The sequence below is a fragment of the Saimiri boliviensis genome, chromosome 7 (genome assembly GCF_048565385.1).
Source record: "Saimiri boliviensis isolate mSaiBol1 chromosome 7, mSaiBol1.pri, whole genome shotgun sequence".
Lineage (NCBI taxonomy): Eukaryota > Metazoa > Chordata > Mammalia > Primates > Cebidae > Saimiri > Saimiri boliviensis.
The window spans coordinates 78,533,206-78,560,834 of record NC_133455.1 but is presented as its reverse complement, the minus strand read 5'-3'; the positions used below and the strand labels follow the sequence as shown (position 1 = coordinate 78,560,834).

The following is a 27,629-nucleotide window of genomic DNA, read 5'->3' as shown; positions in this document are numbered from 1 at the left end:
AGGATAGTCTTGATCTCTTGACCTCGTGATCCACCCGCCTGGGCCTCCGAAAGTGCTGGGATTACAGGCTTGAGCCATTGCGCCCGGCGAAAGCAGATTTTTAAACCACAGTACATGGCAAGAAGAGGATGAGCTCTTCTGGAAAATCAATCTTAAACAGAATTAAAGCTGACCAACTTGGCATTTTTATGAAATTAAAATGTGCTGCACTAAATTGTACATCATTAGCAAAATGGAAGGAAAAAAAAAAAACTCCAAGAAACTGAAGTTTATGTTTTTCTCTAACAAGAAGCATTTCTCAGCAGAAAGCAGAAAAAGGGGGCAGAGTTATTTCTCTCTCCTAGTAGATAATCATGCAGGCTCTGGAGCTATACTGGCTGACTTCAAATCCTGACTCTACCTTAAGCTAGCTATTTAATCTTTCCAGGCTTGACTCTCCTCATAGGTGGAAGGGCTCATAATAGTACCTATTCCATAGGCATGATATGTGAGGGCTAAATCATGTACATATAAGTTGCTTAAACTCTGTGTGGCACATATGAGTCTGTATTAGTATAAAACATAGCTTTTTTTTTTTTTTTTTTTTTTTTTTTTTTTTTTTTAAGACAGAGTTTCGCTCTTGTTACCCAGGCTGGAGTGCAATGGCTCGATCTTGGCTCACCACAACCTCCGCTTCCTGGGTTCAAGCAATTCTCCTGCCCCAGCCTCCCGAGTAGCTGGGACTACAGGCACGCACCACCATGCCCAGCTAATTTTTGTATTTTTAGTAGAGACGGGGTTTCACCTTGTTGACCAGGATGGTCTCGATCTCTTGACCTCATGATCCACCTGCCTCTGCCTCCCAAAGTGCTGGGATTACAGGCTTGAGCCACCGCGCCTGGCCCTAGCTCTTTTGTTATTGCTGATGATCAGGAAGTCAATCACAGAATAATCACTATCCAGCATCCTCAGAATCTTTGATCAAGTCCCTGGAGAGCTTTCCTGTTTTTCTACTCTCACTAGTAATACTGTATTATTTTAAAAATAAAAATGCTGTTGTGCAATAATATGGCTTGAGGTACCAGTCTTAACTTTCTAAGAATTTGTTATACAATAGGTTGCTCTAGTTCTATTACAGGACCAAGTCCTGTGTTTATGTAAATATACTATGCATGTAAATGCATGAATCCAGGATGTTTAGAAACTCAAGAGAAAAGATTCAAAGTCTCCAATATTTGTTCTGAGTCTTTTTTTTTTCTTTTTTGAGATGGAGTTTTTCTCTTGGTGCCCAGGCCGTAGTGCAATAGCACGACCTTAGCTCACCACAACCTCCACCTCCTGGGTTGAAGTAATTCTCCTGCCTCAGCCTCCCAGGTAGCTGGGATTACAGGTGCATGCCACTATGCCCTGCTAATTTTGTATTTTCAGTAGAGACGGGGTTTCTCCATGTTGATCAGGGTGGTCTTGAACTCCTGACCTCAGGTGATCCGCCCACTTTGGCCTCCCAAAGTGCTGGGATTACAGGCGTGAACCACCACGCCCAGCCTTGTTCTAAGTCTTTATTTCTTGATTTTTTTCATAATAAACTAAAAATATTAAATAGATATTCTCTCTCTCTCTCTCTCTCTCTCTCTCTCTCTCTTTTTCCAGACAGTGTCTCACTTTGTCACTCAGGCTGGAATGCAGTGGCCCAATTTCCACTCACTGCAGCCTCAACCTTCTGGGCTCAAGCAATCCTCCCACCACAGTCCCCCAGGTAGGTGGGATTCCTGGTCTCAAGCAATCCGCCCACCTCAGCCTCCCAAAGTGCTGGGATTACAGGTGTGGGGCACAGCTCCCAGACAAGAGACAGGGTTTTGCCACATTGCCCAGGCTGGTCTTGAACTCCTGAGCTCAAGCAATCTGCCCACTTCGGCCTCCCAAAGTGCTAGGATTACAGGTGTGAGCCACCACGCTCAGTGATATATTCTCTTGTATGTTAATATAATTTTCTCAGTTTATTAGTAATAACAAATATTCATAAAAATACAAAAAAATCATTGAGCAGAGGTAGACTCAATATACTTTCTTCTCCTCATCAGTCTCCTCCATCCTTTTATTCCTATCTTCCTCTTCCTTTTTGCCCCTCCCTGCCTCCCTTTATATGCCTGTTTGAAAATTTTAATTGGCTATATAGTCAGCAGCAGAATTGTTCTGTACATTCTATATATTAATCTCCTTGTTGGTTTTAGACATTATGAATATCACCTCCCATTTTGTTATCTACCTGTTAGCTTTGTCTATGTGGTGTCTTTTTTTTTTTTTTTATAAGATGGGGTTTCACCATATTGCTCAGGCTGGTCTCGAACTTCTGACCTCAGGTGATCTACCCACCTCAGCCTCCCAAAGTGCTGGGATTACAGGCGTGAGCCACCACACCTGGCTTACCTATGTGGTGACTTTACTGAATATAATTTTAATTTTGATATTAATAAAATTAATCAAGAAGGTTTTGATTTAGATCAAGCTGGAATAAGCACAGTTTCCTCTACCTTTCCTACTGAACAAGTAAACATTTTCAATGGAATAATACAACGATTGATTGTCTGATTTTTAAAAAAATTAATCTTCTCCATAGAATTTAAGTAATACCCAGAATCACATAACATAATATTCAAAATGTCCCAGCTGGGTCCAGTAGCTTATGCCTGTAATCTCAGCACTTCGGGAGCCTGAGGCGGGTGGATCACCTGAGGTCAGGAGTTCGAGACCAGCCTGACCAACATGGAGAAAACCCTATCTCTACTAAAAATACAAAATTAGCCGGGCGCGATAGGGCATGCCTGTAATTCCAGCTACTTGGGAGTCTGAGGCTGAACAGCTTGAACTGGGAGGCGGAGGTTGTGGTGAGCTGAGATCATGCCACTGCACTCCAGTCTGGGAAACAAGAGCAAAACTCCGTCTCAGAAAAAAAAAAAAGTCCCAGATGCAACAAAAATTGCTTGACATTTGAAGAGTCAGGAAGATTTCAACATTTTATGAAGGACAAAACAACAGATAACAATCCCAAGATGACACAGATGTTCAAATTACAAAAGACTTTTTTTTTTTTTTTTTTTTTTTTTGGGAAGGAGTTTCACTCTTGTTACCCAGGCTGGAGTGCAATGGTGCAATCTCGGCTCACCGCAACCTCTGCCTCCAGGGTTCAGGCAATTTTCCTGCCTCAGCCTCCTGAGTAGCTGGGATTACAGGCACGCGCCACCATGCCCAGCTAATTTTTTGTATTTTTAGTAGAGACGGGGTTTCACCATGTTGACCAGGTTGGTCTCGATCTCTTGACCTTGTGACCCACCCACCTCCGCCTCCCAAAGTGCTGGGATTACAGGCTTGAGCCACCGCGCCCGGCTTTTTTTTTTTTTTTTTTTTAAATAGAAATGGGGCCTCACTATGTTGACCAGGTTGGTCTTGAACTCCTGACCTCAAGTGATCCTCCCACCTTGGTCTCCCAAAGTGTTGGGATTACAGGCATGAGCCACCATGCCTGACCCAACCAAAGACTTTAAGGCAACTATTATAACTAGGCTCCAAGAAATAATATGAACCCCTTTGAAGCAAATAGACAGAAAGTCTCAGCAGAGAAATAGAAGACATAAAAAAGGGACTCAATGGAAAGTTTAGAATGAAGAAATACTACAATAATTGAAATTTTTGAAATTCACTGAATAGCTTAATAACTGGAATGGAGATGACAGACAAAAGTCATTGAATTTGAAGATAGATGAATAGAAATTGTCTAGTCTAAACAGAAGAGAATAAAGATCGAAGGAAAAAAACAGAATCTCAGGGTACTGTGTGGCAATATAAAAAGATCTAGTATTCACATTTTCAGAGTATCAGAAGGAGAGGAGAAAAAGTGTAGTGCAGAAAAATAGCCAGGCACAGTGGCTCGTGCCTGTAATCCTAGCACTTTGGGAGGCCTAGGCAGGAGAATTGCTTGGGCCCAGGAGTTCAAAGACAGCATAGGCAACATAGTGAGACTCTGTTTCTTAAAAAATAATAATAATAATTAAGTGTAAAAAAATTAATGAAAAGAAAGTATTTGGAGGCATAATGACAGAAAATTCTCTAAATTTGGCAAAAGACATAAACTTACAGGTTCAAGAAACTCTGTGAATCCCAAAAAAGATAAACTCCAAAAATTCCACACCCAACCGCATCATGATCAAACTGCTGAAAATAATAAAGAAAATTAAAAGATACTTAGAACTTAATGACAATACATATCAAAGTGCATACAAGTGAACTAAAACAGACTTTAGAGGTTTGCTCTAAAGCTATATTTACAGCTTTTACTCTATTCACCAAGAAATAAGAGAAGTTAAAAAATAAATGAGTTAAACATTCCACTTAAGAAATCGTAGGCTGGGAAGGATGCAGTGGCTCACCTGTAATCCCAGCACTTTGGGAGGCTGAGACATGGGGATTGCTTGAACCCAGGAGTTTGAGACAAGCCCTGGAAACATAGTGAGACCCCATACTTACAAAAAACTTTTAAGTTTATAAAAATAAAAGAGAGATTTCAAGCTGGGAATAGTGGCTCATGCCTGTGACCCTAGCAATTTGGGAAACTGAGGCAGAAGAATTACTTGAGGACAGGAGTTTGAGACCAGCCTGGGCAACATAGTGAGATACCCCTCCATCTCTACAAAACAAAGGGGCTTTCCACTATTTTGGAGGTTCTAATCTTGTGGGAGAGAGAAGATAATGTAAAAGGATAAACTTCCCCCCAATACTATTGAAATAAAAAAAAAAAGATAAACCATCAACTCAAGGTAATATAGGGTAATAGTAATAGTTTGCACATATTGTTTCCAGTTTTGCAAACTCATTGCATGTATTCTTACAGAAACCTTATGAGATGGGTGCTATTATTGTATTATTATTATTATTATTATTATTTTTTTTTTTTTGGAGACGGAGTTTCGCTCTTGTTACCCAGGCTGGAGTGCAATGGCGCGATCTCAGCTCACCGCAACCTCCGCCTCCTGGGTTCAGGCAATTCTCCTGCCTCAGCCTCCTGAGTAGCTGGGATTACAGGCAACGCGCCACCATGCCCAGCTAATTTTTTGTATTTTTAGTAGAGACGGGGTGTCACCATGTTGACCAGGATGGTCTCGATCTCTTGACCTCGTGATCCACCCGCCTCGGCCTCCCAAAGTGCTGGGATTACAGGCTTGAGTCACAGCGCCCGGCCTATTATTATTATTTTAAAGACGGGGTTTCACATGTTGGTCAGGCTGGTCTTGAACTCGCAACCTCAGGTGATCCGCCCACCTTGGCCTCCAAAGTGCTTGGATTACAGGCATGAGCCACCACGCCCAGCCTATTGTATTATTTTAACATTAGTAAATCAAGTCCTAGTCCCACTAAGATGTCAAAAGACAAAATGGGCACAGATTTAGTTTTATTTGTGATTCTAGAATTGGGAGAAGTGGACTGAAAAGCTGAGAAGAGGAGGTTGACTTTATAGGCAAAGAAAGGCTGAAGAAAGCTGAAACGACAAAAATTGGATTGCTTGTTTCAAAGTTACTGTTCTTACAGTGTTAAAACACAGGACACTACTTCATTATTGACTTAGGTTGAGTGGAATCTGTTTTTCTGGAAAACTGGTCAGTTTCCAAGTTCAGTTTGATTAGTGGTACTAAGCACAAGGGACTCCCTTCTATTTTGGTCTGTTCTGCTGGGGCCTCATGCAGGAGGCTAGTTGAAAACAATGGCCTCTCATAAACTTTGTTTAACAAAGGTCACATAACTATTAAGTGGCAGAGACAGGATTAGAATTTAGGTGTCACCATTCTCTGCAACTTCTTAGCTTCTCTAACTTGTTTCCTTGTGTATCAAAGTAAAGAAAGGTCATGGTGAGCTGGAGAGAATAGGGAAGGTAAAAGACACAGCATTGATTCTGAAAAAAAGTGCTGATGCTATTGGGAAAATAAAAGAGTATTAGCAGTAGGGTAATTAAAGAAAACACCATTTAAAAAAATCTCAGGGCAGGCACAATGGCGCAGGCCTGTAATCAGAGCACTTTGGGAGGTGGAGCTGAAGGTGGGCAGATCACTTGAGCCCAGGAGTTTGAGACTAGCCTGGGCAACATAGTGAGACCCCATCACTACAAAAAAATAAAAAATTCGCTGGGTGTAGTGCCAATGTCTGTAGTCACAGCTACTCAGGAGGCTGAGGTGGGAGGATTACTTGAGCCTGGGAGATGGAGGTTACAGTGAGCTGAGATAACACCACTGCACTATAGCCTGGGTGACAGAGTGAGACCCTGTCTCAAACAAACAAACAAACAAAACCCTCTCTTCATATTCCTATTTGAATAGTTTTTTCCTTATAGGATACATTAGCAATGTACAATTAAAGGACAATCAGTTTTCAAAACTAGAATGAAAAAGTCGTTTCAGTGGAAATACCGGGGCTCCATGAAGGACAGACATAATACTTTCAACACAGAAAGTGCTTCAATATATGAAATAAAATGTATTTCAGAAATGTAGTTTATTTCTGAAAACAGAAAAGTATACTAAAAGACTACAGTATCATATCTCCTCTAGTCAATGGGTTATTACCAGCGAAGTTATATGACTTCCTTGTTTTAACAAGCATTCCTTTTTACGGAAAACATTCGTGTTCAGAGTCTTAAACTACTGCAGTTGGGCCAACAGTTTCTCTTTGTTGCATACTGTGAAATTCTGCAGATCATGTTTAACACTAAATTCTACCTGACAGGGATCACCAGGAGAGCAGTACACCATCCAAGGACTCGACTCTCTATTCTCGTTCAGACTTCAAAAAGTTGTCCCTTCACGGCCAAGGTGCCTTTCGACCCCTACCTTACCCCTCCAGGAGGAGCTCTCAGTCTGCAGCAGCTACTGGCAAGGCTGTCAGCGAGCCATCATGCACAACAAACACAAAGGAACCCCAGGGACTTCCAGATCACCACGACTCCATAAGTGAAATTCCTTTCAAGTGCAATGGGAACGGAAATGACTTTTACTTAGGAAACTCCCTCCTAGATTCCTCTTCACAGAGCAACTCAAACCTAGAAAAAAAGGAGTCGGAACTTCATTTGTATGTTGTTTCCATAACCTCATCAATATTTCTACACTTAAAAAGTTCATGGAACAATTATATTACAGTAAGTGTCCTCTTAAGTTAATCTTGATCTGAATTTTTATTTTTTTATTTTTTAGAGTAAACAAGCCCTCCCTCCTTTACCTCCCATTTCGGAAATTTAGCCTTGGAATTTAATAATATTGTGAAAAACAAAATGTACTGGACAATTAAGGAGATGATTTTATTTAGGCGATTGCAATAGGAAAAAATGCTCATTAATGTGCAGTTTGTGGCCGGGCATGGTGGTTCATGCCTGTAATCCCAGCACTTTGAGAGGCCTAGGTGGGAGGATCACCTGAGGTCAGAAGTTCGAGATCAGCCTGGCCAAGATGGTGAAACCTTGTCTCTACTAACAAATATAGAAATTAGCCAAGTGTGGTGGCACACACCTGTAATCCCAGCTATTTGGGAGGCTGAGGAACGAGAATCACTTGAATTCTAGAGGTGGAGGTTGCAGTTAGTTGAGATTGTGCCACTGCACTCCAGAGCGACAGTGGGAGACTCTGTCCCTTCAACAAAAACAAAACAAAACAAAAACAAACAAAAAACTCTGGGGTTTTGTAGAGGCAAGTAAGTAAGGTAAGTCATGGAAGTCATGAAGAAGGAGGGAGATAGGTCTTATCCTGGAATATGTGTGAGCAGGTGTTCTTTTGCAGTTGCTGGGGTGACAAAGGCCTCAGGTAAGTTTCAATGTTGTCAGTTTGTTTCTGTATTGCTTGGTTGTGCTATTGAAAGTGGGTTGATGGGGGAGACCTTGTTACAGGATCAGATAAATTTATCTAGAGATCACTATTCTAAGTCCTTGTTTTATAAATGAGGCAACTGAAACAAAATTTTTGAGTGATTTACTCAAGATTATATAAATTAAAAAAATAAAAAAATAAAAAAATAAAAATAAAAAAAGATTATATAAATTTAGGGGCAGAGTCAGAACTCCCATTTAGGGACCTTTTTATTAGACAGTTTTATTAGATGGTTTTTAAAAAAGTAATTATTAAAAGAGTAATACAATCCCTTTATCTTCAGTAATATAATTTTTATTAGTGATCTTTCAACATAATAATAATAATTATTATAAAGGTCTATTTTGGTTAAAAGAAACTAGGAAGCCGGGGTTTTATAAATGGCTAAAAATTATGAAAGATTACAAGACAACTATTAATTTTTTTCTCACATCACTGTTTGGAAAACTTCAAATATTTAAAATTTCTTTCTAAATTTTTAAACATTCTTCAAATTAAAAACGTAAACAAATTAAAAATAGAGGAAAAACTCTGGTCTATTAAAAAAAAGATCTCAGGCCGGGCGCGGTGGCTCAATCCTGTAATCCCAGCACTTTGGGAGGCCGAGGCGGGTGGATCACAAGGTCAAGAGATCGAGACCATCCTGGTCAACATGGTGAAACCCCGTCTCTACTAAAAATACAAAAAATTAGCTGGGCATCGTGGCGCGTGCCTGTAATCCCAGCTACTCAGGAGGCTGAGGCAGGAGAATTGCCTGAACCCAGGAGGCGGAGGTTGCGGTGAGCTGAGATCGCGCCATTGCACTCCAGCCTGGGTAACAAGAGTGAAACTCCGTCTCAAAAAAAAAAAAAAAAAAAAAAATCTCAGGCCAGGCGCGGTGGCTCAAGCCTGTAATCCCAGCACTTTGGGAGGCCGAGGCGGGTGGATCACAAGGTCGAGAGATCGAGACCAACCTGGTCAACATGGTGAAACCCCGTCTCTACTAAAAATACAAAAAATTAGCTGGGCATGGTAGCAAGTGCCTGTAATCCCAGCTACTCAGGAGGCTGAGGCAGGAGAATTGCCTGAGCCCAGGAGGCGGAGGTTGCGGTGAGCCGAGATCGCGCCATTGCACTCCAGCCTGGGTAACAAGAGCGAAACTCCGTCTCAAAAAAAAAAAAAAAAAAAAGATCTCATGTATTCTAGCAGAAAAGCCAAAACTTAATTTACTTAAAAAAAAAAAAAAATCTATGTAAATACTTCAGAATAACTGTATGTATCCTTGAATTACCCAGTTGCAGGTCTTAGCATTACTTTTTAATTCTGCAGCAGAGGCATGGTTGGAGCAGTGAGACTGGCCAACTCATTACCTGCTAAGCTATAAATAGTTTTTGCAATAAAAAATGCAATAACAATAACTAATATCTATTGCTATTTTCCTACTAGATAATAACAATAGAACAATAGATGCTTCATGGACATTAACTTATATTAACGGCCGGGCGCGGTGGTTCATGCCTGTAATCCCAGCACTTTGGGAGGCCAAGGCAGGTGGATCACGAGGTTAAGAGATCAAGACCATCATGATCAACATGGTGAAACCCCGTCTCTACTAAAAATACAAAAATTAGCTGGGCATGGTGGCGCACGCCTGTAGTCCCAGCTACTAGGGAGGCTGAGGCAGGAGAATTGCTTGAACCCAGGAGGCGGAGGTTGCAGTGAGCTGAGATCGCGCCATTGCACTCCAGCCTGGGTAACAAGAGCGAAACTCCGTCTCAAAACAAACAAACAAACAAACAAAAAACTTATATTAACAATAACAATAGATGCTTCATGGATATTAACTTATTTAATTTGTACAACAACCGTATGAGGTAGGACTGTTATTCCCATTTTACAGATGAGGACATCGAGGCACCGAGAAATTAAATAATACGTGCAATGTCACATAGCTAGTGCAGAGCTGAATCCAGGTAGTCTGATTTTTTTTTTCCCTATGGCCATTAAATAAATGTGGGTAGAGGAAAACTATCAGTTGTTAGATGCTATAATTTAAAATTAAGTTCTCTTAGCCAGGTATGGTGGCATGCACCTATAGTCTAGTTACTCCAGAGGCTGAGATGGGAGGATCATTTGAGCCCAGGCATTGGAAACTCTCCTGCACACTACTGCACTCCAGCCTGGGCAATAAGCAAGACCTCATCTCTAAAATAAAAACTAAGGCCAAATGTAGTGGCTCATGCCTGTAATCCCAGCACTTTGGGAGGCTGAAGTAGGTAAATCTCCTGAGCTGAGGAGTTCAAGACCAGCCTCAACAACATGGTGAGATCCCATCTCTACAAAAAAATTCAAAAAATTAGCCAGGCATGTGGTGTGTGTGTACTCGGGAGTCTGAGATAGGAGGATTACTTGAGTCTGAGAGGTGGAGGCTGCAGTGAGCCAAGATTGTGCCACTGGTACTCCAGCCTGGGTGATAGAGTGAGACTCTATCTCAAAAATAATATGTATATATAATAAAAATTTTAAAAAGTAAAATAAGTTAAAAAATTACAATAATGTTCTATCCCTTCCTTGAAAAATGGAAAATGAATAAGCAAATATTTCACATGTAAGTGAAGACTCAGGTTAGAATTCATTCTACTAACAATAAGCTATTAGTTCAATATAAAAGCTTTTTTTTTAGATGGAGTTTTGCTTTTGTTGCCCAGGCTGGAGTGCAGTGGCACGATCTTGGCTCTCTGGAACCTCCGCCTCCTGGGTTCAAGTAATTCTCCTGCCTCAGACTCCTGAGAAGCTAGGATTACAGGCACCTGCCACCATGCCCGGCTAATATTTGTATTTTTAGTAGAGATGGGGTTTCACCATGTTGGTCAGGCTGGTCTCGAACTCCTGACTTCAAGTGATCCGCCTGCCTCAGCCTCCCAAAATGTTGGGATTACAGGCATGAGCTACCATGCCCAGTTTATAAACACTTTTAAAACCTGTGGCTTTATTTGGTGACACTATTGTATTCTCTTTTTTTAATTTAATTCACCCTTTGCAGAGACACTGTTCAATTCTTTTTTACCAGTTGGTCACGTTTGGTTAGTATTGTGATGTATTGACAAATTTTAAGGAGTTGAGAAAAAATTCAGTCCTAAATCAGTGAGAAATATTTTGGGTAATTGATCTTTTGTGCCTTGAAATCTGGGAAGTTCTTTCATGCTAAAGTAGAGAAATGTTTCTGAGAAAATGAATTAGATTTTTTTTTTTTTTTTTTTTTAGACGGAATCTTGCTCTGTAGTCTAGGCTGAAAGGCAATGGCATGATCATGGCTCATTGAAACTTCTGCTTCCTGGGTTCAAGTGATTTTCCTGCCACAGCCTCCCAAGTAGCTAGGATTACAAGCATGCACCACCACTCCTGGCTAATTTTTGGTAGCGACAACATTTTGCCATGTTGGCCAGGCTGGTCTTGAACTCCTGACCTCAGGTGATCCCCCTTATTAAGCCTCCCAAAGCGCTAAGATTACAGGCATGGGCCACTGCATCCAGCCAGTATTAATCCTTTTAATGATTTAGTATTCCATAGCATAGATATACAACACTTTTGTTAACTCTTTCCTTATTAATGGAGTTATTTTTCCTTAAATCTTTAGTGTTGCCATTGCTCATTTATTCTGGGTCCTCAAAATATTCATATAGTATTCAGCAATTTCTCAAAATAATCTTTTATTTATGCTGAGGCTTAATAAGACAAGTCAGAAGGAATTTCTGAAATGTTGCTAATTGGCCAGACTTAACCCTGTCTTACTCTTTTTTTTTTTTTTTTTTTTGAGACGGAGTTTCGCTCTTGTTACCCAGGCTGGAGTGCAATGGCACGATCTTGGCTCACCGCAACCTCTGTGTCCTGGGTTCAGGCAATTCTCCTGCCTCAGCCTCCTGAGTAGCTGGGATTATAGGCACGCGCCACCATGCCCAGCTAATTTTTTGTATTTTTAGTAGAGGCGGGGTTTCACCATGTTGACCAGGATGGTCTCGATCTCTTGACCTCGTGATCCACCCGCCTCAGCCTCCAAAAGTGCTGGGATTACAGGCTTGAGCCACCATGCCTGGCCTGGATTTTTTTTTTGAGATGGAGTCTCGCTCTATCACCCAGGCTGTAGTGCAGTGGTGCAATCTCGACTCACTGCAACCTCCGCATCCCAGGCTCATGCAATTTTTCTGCTTCAGCCTCCCAAGTAACGGAGATTACAGGTGGCTAATTTATATATTTTTAGTAGAGACCATTTCACTGTGTTGGCCAGGCTGGTCTTGAACTCCTGACTTTGTGATCCACCGCTTTGGCTTCCCAAAGTGCTGGGATCACAGGCATGAGCCACTGCCCCTGGGCAATAGATACTTTAAAAAATGTTAGACACTAAAGTCTTGCTCTGTTGCCTAGTCTGGAGTGTAGTGACACAATCATAGCTCACTGCAGCCTCCAACCCCTGTACTCATGTGATCCACCTGCCTCAGCCTCTGAAGTAGTTCAGATTACAGATGCGAGCTACGGCACCTGGCTCTATGATCAGACACTTTAAATAGTGGGATGGAAAGGGTAGGGAAAAACAGAGAACTTTTATCTTTTACTTTATGCATTTCTAAACTGTGTGATTTTGATAATTTCATTTTATAATGAGCAAGTGTTATATTTAAAACTTTTTAAAAGCTAAATAAGGCCAGGCGCGGTGGCTCAAGCCTGTAATCCCAGCACTTTGGGAGGCCGAGGCGGGTGGATCACGAGGTCAAGAGATCGAGACCATCCTGGTCAACATGGTGAAACCCCGTCTCTACTAATGGTGCAAAAAATTAGCTGGGCATGGTGGCACGCACCTGTAGTCTCAGCTTCTTGGGAGGCTGAGGCAGGAGAATTGCCTGAACCCAGGAGGCGGAGGTTGCGGTGAGCCGAGATCGCGCCATTGCACTCCAGCCTGGGTAACAAGAGCGAAACTCCGTCTCAAAAAAAAAAAAAAAAAAAAAAAAAAAAGCTAAGTAAGAAAAAAATTTCTTGGGGTATTATTAAGCCCTAGAATGAGTTTTTTTGTTTGTTTGTGTTTTTTTTTTTTTTTTGAGACGGAGTTTCGCTCTTGTTACCCAGGCTGGAGTGCAATGGCGCGATCTCGGCTCACCGCAACCTCCGCCTCCTGGGTTCAGGCAATTCTCCTGCCTCAGCCTCCCAAGAAGCTGAGACTACAGGTGCGTGCCACCATGCCCAGCTAATTTTTGTATTTTTAGGAGAGACGGGGTTTCACCATGTTGACCAGGATGGTCTCAATCTCTTGACCTCATGATCCACCCACCTCAGCCTCCCAAACTGCTGGGATTACAGGCATGAGCCACCGTGCCTGGCCAGAATGAGTTTTATAAACAAATCATGTACTATAGGGGGGATTAAATAATAGATATACAATATTGACTAAAGATAGGGGGAATTGATTATCAGTAAATAAAAATTCTAACGATTTCCACTTTTTCCTCTTTCAGAAAGCTACCCTTTTACAAGATCCCCTCTACGTTAGTGAGTTCAGTCCTGCTATTGGAAGTCAAAAGCCATATAGGTAAGAAGTGATGATATATGATAGAGTTGCATGGGGGATTTTTCTTTCCTTTTTGCCTCTCCTTTTTTTTCTTGAGACTGAGTTGCACTCTGTCACCCAGGCTGGAGAGCAGTGGTACAAGCTCTGCTCACTGCAACCTCCACCTCCTGGGCTTAAGAGATTCTCCTGCGTCAGCCTCCTGAGTAGCTAGGACTCCAAGCACCACCCCCACCACACCTGGCTAATTCTTGTATTTTTTAATAGAGACAGGAGTTTTGCCACTTTAGCCGGGTCAGTTAGATTGGTCTGATCTCAGGTGAGCCGCCCTACTCGGCCTCCCAAAATGCTGGGATTACAGGTGTGAACCACTGCACCTGGCCCTCTTTGCCTCTCCTAACTGTTGTACGTGTGGCTATCACAATTATACCTCTACCTCATCTGCCTGCCCTGACGGTTAAGTCCACAAACACAAGTATCCACTGGACATCTTTTGTTTGTCTCACAAGAACCTTAAAGTCAACATATTCAGAAGAGAACTCAGCATCTTCCCTCTGGAACCTGACTTTCCTTCTGTGTTTCCTAACACAGGGAATGGTGTCATTATCCCCAGATCACCTAAGCAAGAGTCCTAGATGTCACCCTTGCCTCCTCCCTCCCCTTCATCATTTCCCGCATCCAGTCAGTCACAGCATGCCTTATTTATTGTGCCTTTAGTATCTCTGGATAACATCCACTTCTTTCCATGGCCACTTGCTCAGGCTCTGTTACCTCAGTTCTGGGTTCCTACAGTGTTTTCCTAGCTGATGTCTCTGCCTTGACTCTTGCTCCTCTCCAGCCCCATTCTCCGATACAGCAGAGTAATCTTTCTGAAACACAAATCTGATCATGTAACTCCTCCCAGGAAGCCTTTGAATGGCTTCCCATTGTCCTTAGGTGAAAGTCTAAACAGTGTACAAAAATATGTATGACATCTCTTTTGTCTTTCTGTCCTCACCTGATGAATTCATCCTCGCTCCTTCCCTAAGCTCCTGCTCCAAATGAACTTTTCACAATTCTCAGAAAGTTCCCTGTTCTCTTCCCTCTGGGGCTTATCATAATGGTCCCCGTTCTATAACACTACTCTACCCTTCTTCTTTTTCCTGAATAACTTCCAACTCATCAAGTCTCAGCTTATTTATCATTTTCTCTGAAAATCTTTCTTGATACTCCAAAACTAAGTTAGGAGGGACTCCTCCATAATGTCCTATGCTCACATATTTATTTTTTTTAGATGGAGTCTTGCTCTGTTGCTCAGGCTGGAGCGCAGTGGCATGACCTTGGCTCACTGTAACCTCTGCCTCCTGGGTTCAAGCAATTCTCCTGCCTCAGTCTCCCAAATAGCTGGGATTATAGGCGCCTGCCACCATGCCCAGCTAATTTTTGTACTTTTAGTAGAGACGGGGTTTCACCATGTTGGCCGGGCTGGCCTCAAACTCCTGACCTCATGATCCTCCAGCCTCAGCCTCAGCCTCCCAAAGTGCTGAGATTGCAGCTGTGAGCCACCACACCCGGCCTGCTCACATATCCTGTAGCACTTACCAGTCTGTATTATGATTGCTTGTTCATTATTTGATGCCCTATTACGCATTATGTTCCTTAAAGGCAGGGACCCTAGAATTAATGGATAAATAAGATAGAGACTTGGAACAGATCATAAAAGGACCTATATGCAAGGCTAAGGAGTTTCCATTTTATCCAGACTTCAGAGTTCTGCTATGTTCTGATCACAGGTGGGCTGTGTATTGTAGTACTTACTTGTGATGTGAATCTCTCTTTCATTAGATTGTGAGCCCCTGGAAGGCAAGGACTGTGTCTTGTTACTCTTGGTCTTTTTCTTACTGAAAACAGTGCTTTGCACATAGTAAGCACTCAGTGAATTGACAGTGTTAGCAATTTTGATGTTATATAGGTCATAGGCAAATTTTGTGACGTTTCTGATAGTGAGGTATATTGGAGAGTCATGTAAATGAGCCGAGAGTGAGTTAACTTTAAAAGATGTATATTCATTCCCCACTAAAAGGAACCAACGTTCCTGAGAGGACATTCTAGGTCTGGGGCAGGACATACACAAAATAAGTCTGAAACAGTTTGTTCCAGAAAGAAAGGACAGGGCCCTAAGAAAAGGGCACAGGAACCCACATGAAGGAGCTCCCAGTAGTCAAAGATGGGACAACTGGAGTATCAGAAAAAAATAAGAAATGAAGCTGGGTGTAGTAGTTCTTATCTATAATCCTAGCACTTTGAGAGGCCGAGGTGGGTGGATCACCTAAGGTCAGGAGTTCGAGACTAGGATTACAGGCATGTGCCACCATGCCCAGCAAATTTTTTGTATTTTTAGTAGAGACAAGGTTTCTCCATGTTGGTCAGACTGGTCTCGAACTCCCAACCTCAGGTGAGCTGCCCACTTGGGCCTCCCAAAGTGTCTTTTTTAAAAGGTTCTATGGATAGCTTAAAATTTCTACAGGTTTTCATATGTTTACTTAAAAAAAAGTATCAGTTTTCATTTCAGTGTTTTATTTATAGTGGTTTTAAAACTAACTGTATGATAAAACAGACTCAAATTTTGTGTATGTGTGGCTTGAAATTTATTCCTGAAGGCAAGAAGGATGAGTTCTATCACTCTCTTGACTCAGGAAAAGCATATTTCTTACAAAGTTAATTCCTGAAGGCAACATACTTAAAATGGAGTGATTTCAAATGCACTGTGAAGGATGTCATGGTACACAAGAGATAGTCTCTATCTGCAAGGCATCTTCAATTTAAAAGGAATAAATATCCTTTAGGTTTTTTTTTTTTTTTTTTTTTTGAGATGGAGTTTCGTTCTTGTTACCCAGGCTGGAGTGCAATGGCGCGATCTCAGCTCACCGCAACCTCTGCCTCCGGGGTTCAGGCAATTCTCCTGCCTCAGCCTCCTGGGGAGCTGGGATTACAGGCACGTGCCACCATGCCCAGCTAACTTTTTGTATTTTTAGTAGAGACGGGGTTTCACCATGTTGACCAGGATGGTCTCGATCTCTTGACCTCGTGATCCACCCGCCTCGGCCTCCCAAAGTGCTGGGATTACAGGCTTGAGCCACTGCGCCCGGCCCTCCTTTAGGTTTTCAATTTAGAAATTGTGTCACAGATGGGACGGTTCTGCAGCTTGACCATTGTGAAAATCATACACAGAGCTTCTGAGATAATACAGGAAGAGCCTTTCCAGCATTTTGCAAATTTGAGGTATTATTTATAGTAAATGTCTGGAAAGACGAAAAAATACAGGAAAAATAAAGCTTATTAGATTAAGAATCCTTCCTGCGGCTGGGTGAAGTGGCTCATGTCTGTAATCCCAGCACTTTCAGAGGCCAAGGTGGGCAGATCACTTGAGGTCAGAAGTTCAAGACCAGCCTGGCCAACATGGCAAAACCTTGTTGCTACTAAAAGTACAAAAATTAGCTGGGCATGGTGTGTACGCACACTTGTAGTCCCAGTTACTCGAGAGGCATGAGAATCGCCTGAACCCAGCCTGGGTGACAGAGCGAGACTGTTTCAAAACAAACAAGCAAACAAACCCAAAACCTTCCTGCAACATTATTTTGCTAAATTTATGTTTTCTTTCGTTCTTTTTCTTTTCTTTCCTTCTTTTTCTTTCTTTTTCTTTTCTTTCCTTTCTCTCTCTCTCCTTCCTTCCTTTTCTTTCTCTTTCTCTCCTTCCTTCCTTCCTCCCTCCCTCTTTCTTTCTTCTTTCTTTCCTTCCTTCCTTCCTTCCTTCCTTTCTTTCTTTCTTTCTCTCTCTCTCTCTCTCTTTCTTTCTTTCTTTTTGAGATGGAGTCTCGTTTTGTTGCCCAGGCTGGAGTGCAGTGGCACACTCTCGGCTCACTGCAACCTCCACCTCCCAGGTTCCAGAAATTCTCCTGCATCAGCCTCCTGAGTAGCTAGGATTACAGGTGTGTGCTACCATGCCCGGCTAATTTTTGTATTTTTAGTAGACTCAGGGTTTTAACATTTTGGTCAGCCTGGTCTCAAACTCCTGACCTCATGATCTGCCCGCCTCGGCCTCCCAAAGTGCTGAGATTACAGACGTGAGCCACTGCGCCCCACCGAATTTATGTTTTCTACCTGATGAAAACAGAGTATCTGTTAACATTAGTATAGATTTTCCTCTTATTGGAAATAAGTTGAATAATGGAGTCTTCTGGCATTCAACTTCTTATTTAAATTAGTCAAATGCAGTTTGTTATCTATGTATAAGCAAATATTTTCTGAATCCTCAAAGAAATTGTTATTATTTATAACTTATCTGCAGTAATGTAGAATGTGTACTCTAACTTGAATTTATGTTGTGTATGAGACCTCAATTTATGTATGAATTGATTTTTAGTCTGAAGAAGTTAGTGTGCTGTTTTCTGTGAAAATTTTTTTGGCCATAAAAAAATTAGTTTGGCATTACTATCTATTATCCTAGTTGGCAAAGGATTAAAAACAGTTTATTTTTATTGTGGATCTTAGCAAATTGCTGACTATGAATGAAAAAACAGGAAAATCAATTTCAAAATAATTCTGCTGATATTGTATCTTATCTGAGCTTTTGCTTTTCTAAGCTCTTTTGTAAAAACTACATTTCTGTTGTTGGAGTTCTCAGAAAGTAGGAGGATTTTATAGTTATTTTTTAAATGAAATATGATGGTAATTAGATGTGGATAGGAAAGCAGGATCTCAAACTTATTTCTGTTTTATGAAACCATTTGTCAAATACTTAGTGTGTATGAAGGACATGCATTAACTAAAGTATCAAAATAGCGCATTTGGCCAGGTGTGGTGGCTCACACCTGTAATTGCAGCACTTTGGGAGGCCGAGGTGGGTGGATCACCTGAGTTCAGGAGTTCGACCAGCCTAGCCAGCAGAGTGAAACCTCATCTCTACTAAAAATACATAAAATTACCCGGGTATGGTGGTGCATGCCTGTAACCAGCTATGTATGTAGGTGGCTGAGGCAGGAGAATCACTTGAACTCAGGAGGCAGAGGTGGTGGTGAGCCAAGATCACCCCACTGCACTCCAGCCTGGGTGACAAAGTACGACACCTTCTCAAAACAAACAAACAAACAAACAAACAAACAAAACAGCATATTTGGGTAGGTACTATCATTATTCCATTTTACACATGAGGAAATGGAGGCACAGAGAAGCTATGTAACTTGCTCATGATAATGACCTAACTGAGTAGCAGCAGGTCTAGGATTCTTTTTTTTTTTTTTTGAGACGGAGTTTCGCTCTTGTTACCCAGGCTGGAGTGCAATAGCGCGATCTCGGCTCACTGCAACCTCCACCTCCTGGGTTCAGGCAATTCTCCTGCCTCAGCCTCCGGAGTAGCTGGGATTATAGGCACGCGCCACCATGCTCAGCTAATTTTTTGCACCATTAGTAGAGACGGGGTTTCACCATGTTGACCAGGATGGTCTCGATCTCTTGACCTCGTGATCCACCCGCCTCGGCCTCCCAAAGTGCTGGGATTACAGGCTTGAGCCACCGCGCCCGGCAGGTCTAGGATTCTGACCTTAGTCTTCATGCTCATGATCATCATGTTCCTCGCCTCTCTGCTTACTATAATTGAATTCATAATGATCGGTCTCCCTCCAGCATCTCCACTAGAAAAGAGACCATTTTTTTCAGAATGCTTAGTTTTTGGGTTAATAAGAGCAATTCATTGATTGGACAAAGGAGAACATTTTTTACATGGAAAATTTTCCTGTGTTTCTGTAGGTCTGAGGAGAAAATTAAGCACTTCAGTCAACTTAAATCCGAGCTTTTTCTTAAAGACAATTCTTTGAGGAGGATACTTTCTTTAATTATGGAACTTAAAGTAGCAGCCCAGAAAAATTTCATTCTGAAAAGACTTTTCTGGAAGGTAAGTGTTTTGTTTTATTTTTAATATTTAAAGCTTATGTCATCTGGTCACCAAATATAAGCACAAATTAAAATATAAATAAATATTGTCTTGTATTCTGATGCTGCATTTTTAAATGTTGATAAAATTTATTGCAGTCATGTCTTAATGCTGGATAATTTGTGATGTAATCAGTAATATATATGAGTATGTTGTGGGGAGTATGTTGGGAGTGGTAGCAAAAAGTAGCTCATATGGGTTGGGTTGGCAGAGCCATAGGAGAGATATTAGAGGGAACATTTTTTTGCATGCAAGATATATATAGACAGTGAGATGGGAAAGTAGATTTTAAGAAGGTTTTGTTTTTAATTTTTTTGTGATGGAGTCTCATTCTTGTCGCCCATGCTGAAGTACAATGGCGTGACCTTGGCTCACTGCAACCTCCACCTCCCAGGTTCGAGCCATTCTCCTCCCTCAGCCTCCCATGTAGCTGGGATTACAGGCACCTGCCACCACACCTGGCTAAATTTTTGTGTTTTTAGTAGAGATGGGGTTTCACCATGTTGGCCAGGCTGGTCTCAAACTTCTGACCTTAGGTGATCCACCTGTGTTGGCCTCCCCAAATTTTGGATACAGGGGTGAGCCACTGCACCCTGCCTGTTTGTTTATTTTTAAAATAGAGACAGGATCTTACTGTGTTGCCCAGGCTGGTCTCAAACTCCTGGGCTCAAGCAATCCTGCCTTGGCTTCCTAAAGTGCTGGGATTAAAGTCATGAGCCACTGTACCTGGCTGATTTTAAAATGTTTTATTGTGCAGTGTCCCCTACTGTAAAAATATAATCAAAAATTATTTTTGAGTATAGGACTGGTATTTTTTAAAATGTGACTCCTGGGGAGGTAAAGCAACCTTATTCTCACTCAGTAAATTACAGATGCATTGCTTTCAGGTTCAGGTGAAAGTGTTAAGAAGCCCAGGTGAGTAACCTGGTGTGGCGCTAATGAGGCCTAGGTGAGAGGGTGAGCCCTGCCTAGGGCTGGGCTCATGTTGATGGCTATATATTTTATCCTAATTCTGGTCACTGGTCACACAAGTAGCTGCCATCATTTCACTGAGCAATTATAAAGCATGTGAACTCCCAACCATACAAGAAAGTCCTGGCCATTTATTAGCTTCTAGGTCCTTCAGATGTAGGGTGACCAACCATTTTGGTTTGCCCAGAGTAGGGTGACCAATTATTCCAGTTTGCCTGGGACTAAGAACATACCTGCAGTATTGGAAAGGTAAAACAGTTCCAAGCAAATCAGGATGGTGAGGGCAGATTAGCTGTAGAGAATAATGTGCCACTGGGATCATGTGTTTACAGGCATTGTATTTATTTGGCACTCCTGGAACAAGTATATCTAACCCATTCTTGATTTTTGGACTATTGAGGTGAGCTGTTTGAGGGGTATGGGGCCTAGAAGTTAAAAGATAAGGATGTCTTCTGTCCCTTTCCCCTATCCATTCATTCCTTCATCTCTTTGCCAAGATGTTTTCCTTTCAGGGTCTGTCCTTCCAGTTTAGAACAGTACCATGAATCCCACTTGTGTCAATATTAAAGATAGCTGAGAAGCAAAATGAAATATCAGGATATTTTAGCATGTGGGTGAATTACACCCGGATGTCTGCACAAACATTTGGCACTAGGAAGATCTGCTTGTTTGGGGACAGGGCTTTTATGGAATGTGAGGACATAAAAATTGTCAAGAGTAATTCCAGTAGCTGGAAGAGAACTGGGAAAGGAAGAGCAATGTCCAAAGGGAACATCCACCCAGATACACTGGACATAGCTAGGGACTTGATTTAAAGTAGATGTCTAGGTAGAAGAACTGAAGTACAACCTAAGGCTTAGATTAAGAAGAAGGGTGTTGATGTGTATTCCTAATGGAATCACCACCAGTGTTAGTCTGGAGGTCATTTAAGCATCTCCAGTTTTGAAACAGGCCTGATACCGGTGGCCTTGGCTGTGGAGCAAAAACAGAAAAGGGAGAAATAGAATAAGGTTAGGACTAACAGACCCAAGCCGCTACTTTATCTTTTCTCTCACTTCTGTCCTCTACAAGATCGAGCCATGTGGGATAACTTTGACACATGTTCTCCTTAGCTCTCCTTTCTCCCTGCTGTTTGCTTTCTCTAGAATATTGTTCTTTTATTTTCTCTTGTTAAAAATCATTACCCATTCATCAAGGCCCAGCTCAAATGCCATTTTCTGCCTTTCCTGTCATGCCGAATGGGTAACTTTGGTACCTTCCTCCTTTTGATCTTCTGTCAATTCTGTGCCAGAGGACTTTCTTTGATATTTTATAATCATCTACATTGTTCAATACAGCAGACACTAGCCACATGTGGCTATTAAGTACTTGAATGTGACCAGTGAATAAAAAAGTAAAATGTTAATTTTATTAAATTTAAATTAATTTAAATAGCCACTTGTGGCCAGTAGCTACCAAGTTGAACAAGGCAGTTTTATGACATCTTTCAAAGCACTTTCTCTTTAACAATTAACAGACAGGTTTCATACGTAATCTGTGTGAGGCTTGGTGATAGGTATTAGAAATATAGCATGATTATGGTACAGTTCCTACCCTCAATAATTAGCACAAATATCCTCCCTTTTACTACAGTTATTGGTATATTTTTCTTATTTATCATAATATGTCATAAGCGTCTTAGGACAGGTATATGTCTTACTTACCTTCGTATTCTCCCAAAGGTAAACACAATGCATGCATGTTCCGAGTACTGTAAGCTAGTCACATTAAATTGCAAATCTGTTTTCTTGTGAAATATGAACCTAACCCAGCGTCTAAAAATAAAACTTTCCTGATCTGTTTCAGACTTGAAAACACGGCAGCCATTATTTAATGTAATGTTCTTACCTGGGCTAAAATAGAACTTCTAATTCAGTGGTCAAAAATGAAAGGCCAAAGTGAATGGAGAAGGAAATAGTCAATGGGTAGTCTCTCTATTTGGGATCTTTCTACACTTTAGTGGAGTCCCCCTTGGTCCTATCCCCAACCATGCCATCAAACCCAGTAACCTTATGTTCTTCTGTCTAGTCCACAATAAAAATCTATCCTCAGATTCATTTTCACAAAATTAGCATATACAACTAATTAAAGTCAACATGCTTTAAGATTTTTTTTTTACTTAAAAGGTTATCATAGCGTTAAGGTAAAGCAGTAGTTCTTCAACTTTATGCTATATTTCTTGGAAAACATATGTTCTGTGAAGCTCTCTTAGAAACCCATACTGGGTGGAGAGATTAGGGCCATTGTCTTAGTCCATTTGGTTTTGCTATAACAGAATATCACAAACTTGGTAATTTATAAAGCAAATGAATGTATTTCTCACAGTTCTGGAGGCAGGGAAGTCCAATATCAAGGTGCTAGCATCTTATGAGGGACTTCTTGGGTCATCCATGAGAAGGCAGATGGGTAAAAGAGCATGCAAAAAAAAAAAAAAAAAAAAAGGAAGGGGGCCAAAGTCATCTTTTTATTAGAAACCCAGTCCCATAATAATGACATTAATCCATTTATGAGGGCAGAAGCCTCATGACCTAATCAACCTCTTAAAGGTCCCACCTCTTAACACGGTTGCATTGGGGATTAGTTTCTAAAACATGAACTTTGGGAGACACATTCAAACCACAACATTCTGCTCTTGGTCCCCAAAATTCATGTCTTTTTTACATACAAAATACTTTATTCCATACCAATAGCATCAAAAGTCTTAACTCATTCCAGCATCAACTCATAAGTCCAAAGTACCAGTTGTCATCTAAATCAGATATGGGTGAGACTCAAGACAGGATTAATCCTGAGGCAAATTCCTCTCCAGTTATCAGCCTGTAAATCAAGCAACTTATCTGCTTCCAAAACACAGTGGTGGGATGGGCAGAGAATAGATATTCCCATTCCAAAAGGAAGATGTAAGAAGAGGAAAGGGCCAAGTAAATCCAAAACCCAACAGGGAAAATAATATTGTCTTAAAGCTCAAGAATAATCTTTCACTCTTTCACTTAATAAATGTCTAAGAAGTTTCAGATTTTCCCTACGTCTGTCCTCTTTCTTTGAGCCCTCACCAGCATCACCTTTAATGCTCCAGTTATGGCAATCTAGGCTTTTTCTAGCCTGCTCCTCCAAATTCTTTGAGCTTCTATCCATTAACCAGTTCCAAAGACACTTCCACATTTTTTGGCATTCCTTATAGCAACAATTCTACTTCTGGTAACAAAATCTGTATCAGGATTCTCCAGAGACAGAACTACACAATTTTCCAACTCACATATCAGTCTCCTCTGGAAATACTTTCACAGATATCACAGAAATAATGCTTTACCAGTTCTCTAGTACTCCAAATTTAGCCAAGTTTACATCTAAAATTAACCATCACAGGTATCTTTAATTTTTGCTTCCTGTAATAGGATGTAAAATTAGACATATATATAATATACATATTACAGATATTAAAAATTATAGCTACACTATAATATAGAGATATTTATTATAGATATAAAATATAGAGTTTTTCCCCCTCCCTTTAAAAATCAACTTTATTGAGGCATACTTTTTTCTTTTAAGTGGTCTTTATTTTTTAATTTTATTGAAGGCAAAACTTTTTTTTTGAGATGGGGCTTCACTCTGTCACTCAGGCTGAAGTGTAGTGGTGTCATCTCTGTCACTACAACCTGCACCTCCTGGACTTAAGTGATCCCCCCACCTCCACACTCTGAGTAGCTGACACTACAGGTGCATACCACCATGCCTGGCTAATTTTTGTATTTTTTTATAGAGAAGGGGTTTCACCATGTTGCCCAGGCTGGTCTTGAACTCTGTGGCTCAAGCGACCCGCCCCCCTTGGCCTCCCAAAGTGCTGGGATTATAGGCCGGAGATTATAGGCTCTGAACACTTTTTCATAGGTTGACTAAATTCCAAATTTTAGGAGAAGAGACACATGTCTATTTGTCTGTTTTGCTCAAGATGTTATCTCATTATCTAGCATATCTGCCACAGAGCTGGCAATCGATAATTATGCGTTCACTAAATGAATAAATGAGTAGATGAAAGAGTTCTCTATCTTCTTTTTCTGGTTTAAAACTTTTCCACCAGACACAGTGACTCACGCCTGTAACTCCAGCACTTTGGGAGGCCAAGGCAGGCACATCATCTGAGGTCAGGAGTTCAAGACCAGCCTGGCCAACATGGTAAAATCCCATCTCTACTAAAAATACAAAAAAGTTTAGCTGGGCATGGTGGCATGCACCTGTAATCCCACCTACTTGGGAGGCTGAGACAGGAGAATCATTTGAACCCAGGAAGTGGAAGTTGCAGTGAGCCAAGATCGTGCCATTGTACTACAGCCTGGGTGACAGAGCAAGACTCCATCTCAAAAACAGAAAACATTTTTTCTTCATATGGTTTTTCTTTCATTTTTAAATTTTTTTGGCAAAATATACATAACATGAAATTTACTCCCTTAATCATTTTTGAGCACACATTTCAGTGCTATCAAGTTTATTCACAGTATTGTGCAGCCATCAGCACCATCATCTCCAGAACACTCTTCATCTCACAAAACTGAAACTCTACCCATTAAGCAACAACTTTCCATTTCTTTCCCCCATTCCACCCCCGCAAACCACAGCCCCTGGGAATTACCATTCTACTTTCTGTCTGTGATTTTAACTATTCTAAGTACCTCATATAAGTGGAATCACATAGTATTTGTCTGTTTGTGACTGAGATTTCACCTAGCATAATGTTCTCAAGTTTAATCCACGTCGTAGCATGTATCAGAATATCCCTTTTTCTTAAGGCTAGATGATATTCCGTTGTATGTATATACTACATTTTCCTTATCCATTCATCTGTCAATGGACACTGGGGCTGCTTCCATGTTTTAGATGTTGTGAGTAATGCAGCTATGAACACTGGTATGCAACATATCTCTTTAAGATGGTGCTTTCAATTCTTTTTTTTTGGTGCTTTCAATTCTTTTGGGTATATACTCAGAAATGGAATTGCTGGACTGGATGGTAATTCTGTATTTAAATTTTTGAGGAACCACCACACTGGTTTCCAGTGCTATTTTCTGTGCTATTTTCTATTCCCACCAACAGTATACAAGAGTTCCAATTCCTCTGCATCCTTGCCAACACTTGTTATTATTTATTTATTTATTTTGAGATGGAGTATCACTCTGTTGTCCAGGCTGGAGTGCAGTGGCACAATCTCGGCTCACTGCAACCTCTGCCTTCTAGGTTCAAGCCATTCTCCTGCCTCAGCATCTCAAGTAGCTGGGATTACAGGTGCCTGCCACCACACCTGGCTAATTTTTATATTTTTAGTAGAGACAGGGTTTCACCATGTTGGCCAGGTTGGTCTCGAACTCCTGACCTCAGGCGATCCACCCACCTCAGCCTCCCAAAGTGCTGGGATTATAGGCGTGAACCACCACACCCAGCCTATTTTGTGTGTGTGTATGTTTTTTTATTTTTTTTTATTTTTATTTTATTTTATTTTATTTTGAGACGGAGTTTCGCTCTTGTTACCCAGGCTGGAGTGCAATGGCGCGATCTCAGCTCACCGCAACCTCCGCCTCCTGGGTTCAGGCAATTCTCCTGCCTCAGCCTCCTGAGTAGCTGGGATTACAGGCACGCACCACCATGCCCAGTTCATTTTTTTTTGTATTTTTAGTAGAGACGGGGTTTCACCATGTTGACCAGGATGGTCTCGATCTCTTGACCTTATGATCCACCCGTCTCGGCCTCCCAAAGTGCTGGGATTACAGGTTTGAGCCACCGCGCCCGGCCGTTTTTTGTTTTTTTTTTTTTAAATAGTAGCTATCCTAATGGGTGTGAGATATCTCATTGTAGTTTTGAGTTGCATTTCTCTAATGATTATGATGCTGAGCATCTTTCATGTGCTTATTGACCGTTCATCTCTCTTCTTTGAAGAAATTATTGCAGTATAATTTACATAAAATAAAATGCATCTATATTTAAAGATATAGTTTGAAGAGTCTTGACAAATGTTTATATTCATGTAACTATTAATACTACTTCAATCAAGATAGAAAATGTTTCTGTCACTCCAAAAAGTCACCTTGTGCCCTTTGGCTGCCAGTTCTCTGACACTCCTGGTCTCGTGCAACTATTGATGTGCTTTCTGTCACTGTAGACGAGTTTTGCCTTTCTTAGCATTGCACTTACATGGAATTCTGCACTAAGTACTCTTGCATTTGGAGTACTCTTTTGCATTTGGCTTCTTTTGGCATATTTTTAAGATTCTTCCATGTTGTTGCAGGTAGATGGATGATATTTTATAAGTGAAAATTCATGAATCAGTGAGCAGGTGGGAGGTCATAATAACAAGTGATACTTATTCTCTCTCTCTTTTTTTTTTTGTAGAGATGGGGTTTCACCATGTTGACCAGGCTGGTCTCAAACTCCTGACCTCTGGCAATTCTCCCACCTCAGCCTCCCAAAGTGCTGGAATTACAGGCATGAGCCACTGTGCCCAGCCTCGCCCAGCCAAATGATACTTATTAAACACTTGTTATGTAGTTAGCACTGCTGAAGCTTTACAGATACATACTACCTTATTTAAATGTAATATCAATCCCATGAGGTGATATTATTAACCCTATTTTAAAGAAAAAAAAATGAATGACAGGGAGTATAAGTAATTTGCCAAATGTCACACAACTACCCAGTGGCAGAGCTGAGCTGGGATTTGAGTTCAAAGAATATAACTCTAGTCTGTTTATAAAACCACCACACTATGCTAATTTATCAGGTACTGGGTAAGCCTTTTTTTTTTTTTTGACCAAGTCTTACTCACTCTTGCCCAGACTGGAATGCAGTGGCACAGTCTCAGCTCATTGCAACCTTCACCTCCCAGGTTCAAGTGATTCTCCTGCCTCAGCCTCCCAAGTAGCTGGGATTAGGGATTACAGGCACGTGTCATCACACCCAGCTAATTTTTGTATATTTAGTAAAGACAGGGTTTTGCCATGTTGGCCAGGCTGGTCTCAAACTCCTGACCTCAAGGGATCTGCCCACCTCAGCCTTGCAAAGTGCTGGGATGACAGGCATGAGCCACCGTGCCCAGCCAGGTCCTTCCTTCTTTCAAAGCCCAAGCACTTCTGAGGGTTTCTGGTGTATATCCCACTCCTCTTCCTCTTTTTCCTTTCTCCACAACATTCCCAGCCTCTTTTTATACCATATCACCTGAATAAGGGCACACATACACTTTCTAAACAAAAAG

At 41.2% G+C, this 27,629-nt stretch overlaps 1 protein-coding gene and 1 long non-coding RNA gene across 3 annotated transcripts in view; one reads left to right on the top strand and one right to left on the bottom strand.

Moving 5' to 3' along the window:
• C7H12orf56 (chromosome 7 C12orf56 homolog) overlaps positions 1 to 27,629 on the top strand; it is a 92,218-nt gene that overhangs the window by 38,969 nt on the left and 25,620 nt on the right. The window contains exons 4-6 of the mRNA XM_074402848.1: positions 6,748 to 7,156; positions 13,361 to 13,434; positions 19,195 to 19,339. Coding sequence (XP_074258949.1) covers positions 6,748 to 7,156; positions 13,361 to 13,434; positions 19,195 to 19,339 — 628 coding nt within the window. The remainder of the gene's footprint in view (positions 1 to 6,747; positions 7,157 to 13,360; positions 13,435 to 19,194; positions 19,340 to 27,629) is intronic.
• LOC141585142 (uncharacterized) overlaps positions 6,500 to 27,629 on the bottom strand; it is an 85,946-nt gene continuing 64,816 nt past the window's right edge. Inside the window, exons 4-5 of one of the 2 annotated variants that reach the window (XR_012518476.1) lie at positions 22,713 to 22,767; positions 6,500 to 7,060 (exon numbers count right to left, since the gene is read on the bottom strand). This is a non-coding gene — a long non-coding RNA (uncharacterized LOC141585142). The remainder of the gene's footprint in view (positions 7,061 to 22,712; positions 22,768 to 27,629) is intronic. The other variant, XR_012518477.1, reaches the window with a different exon arrangement.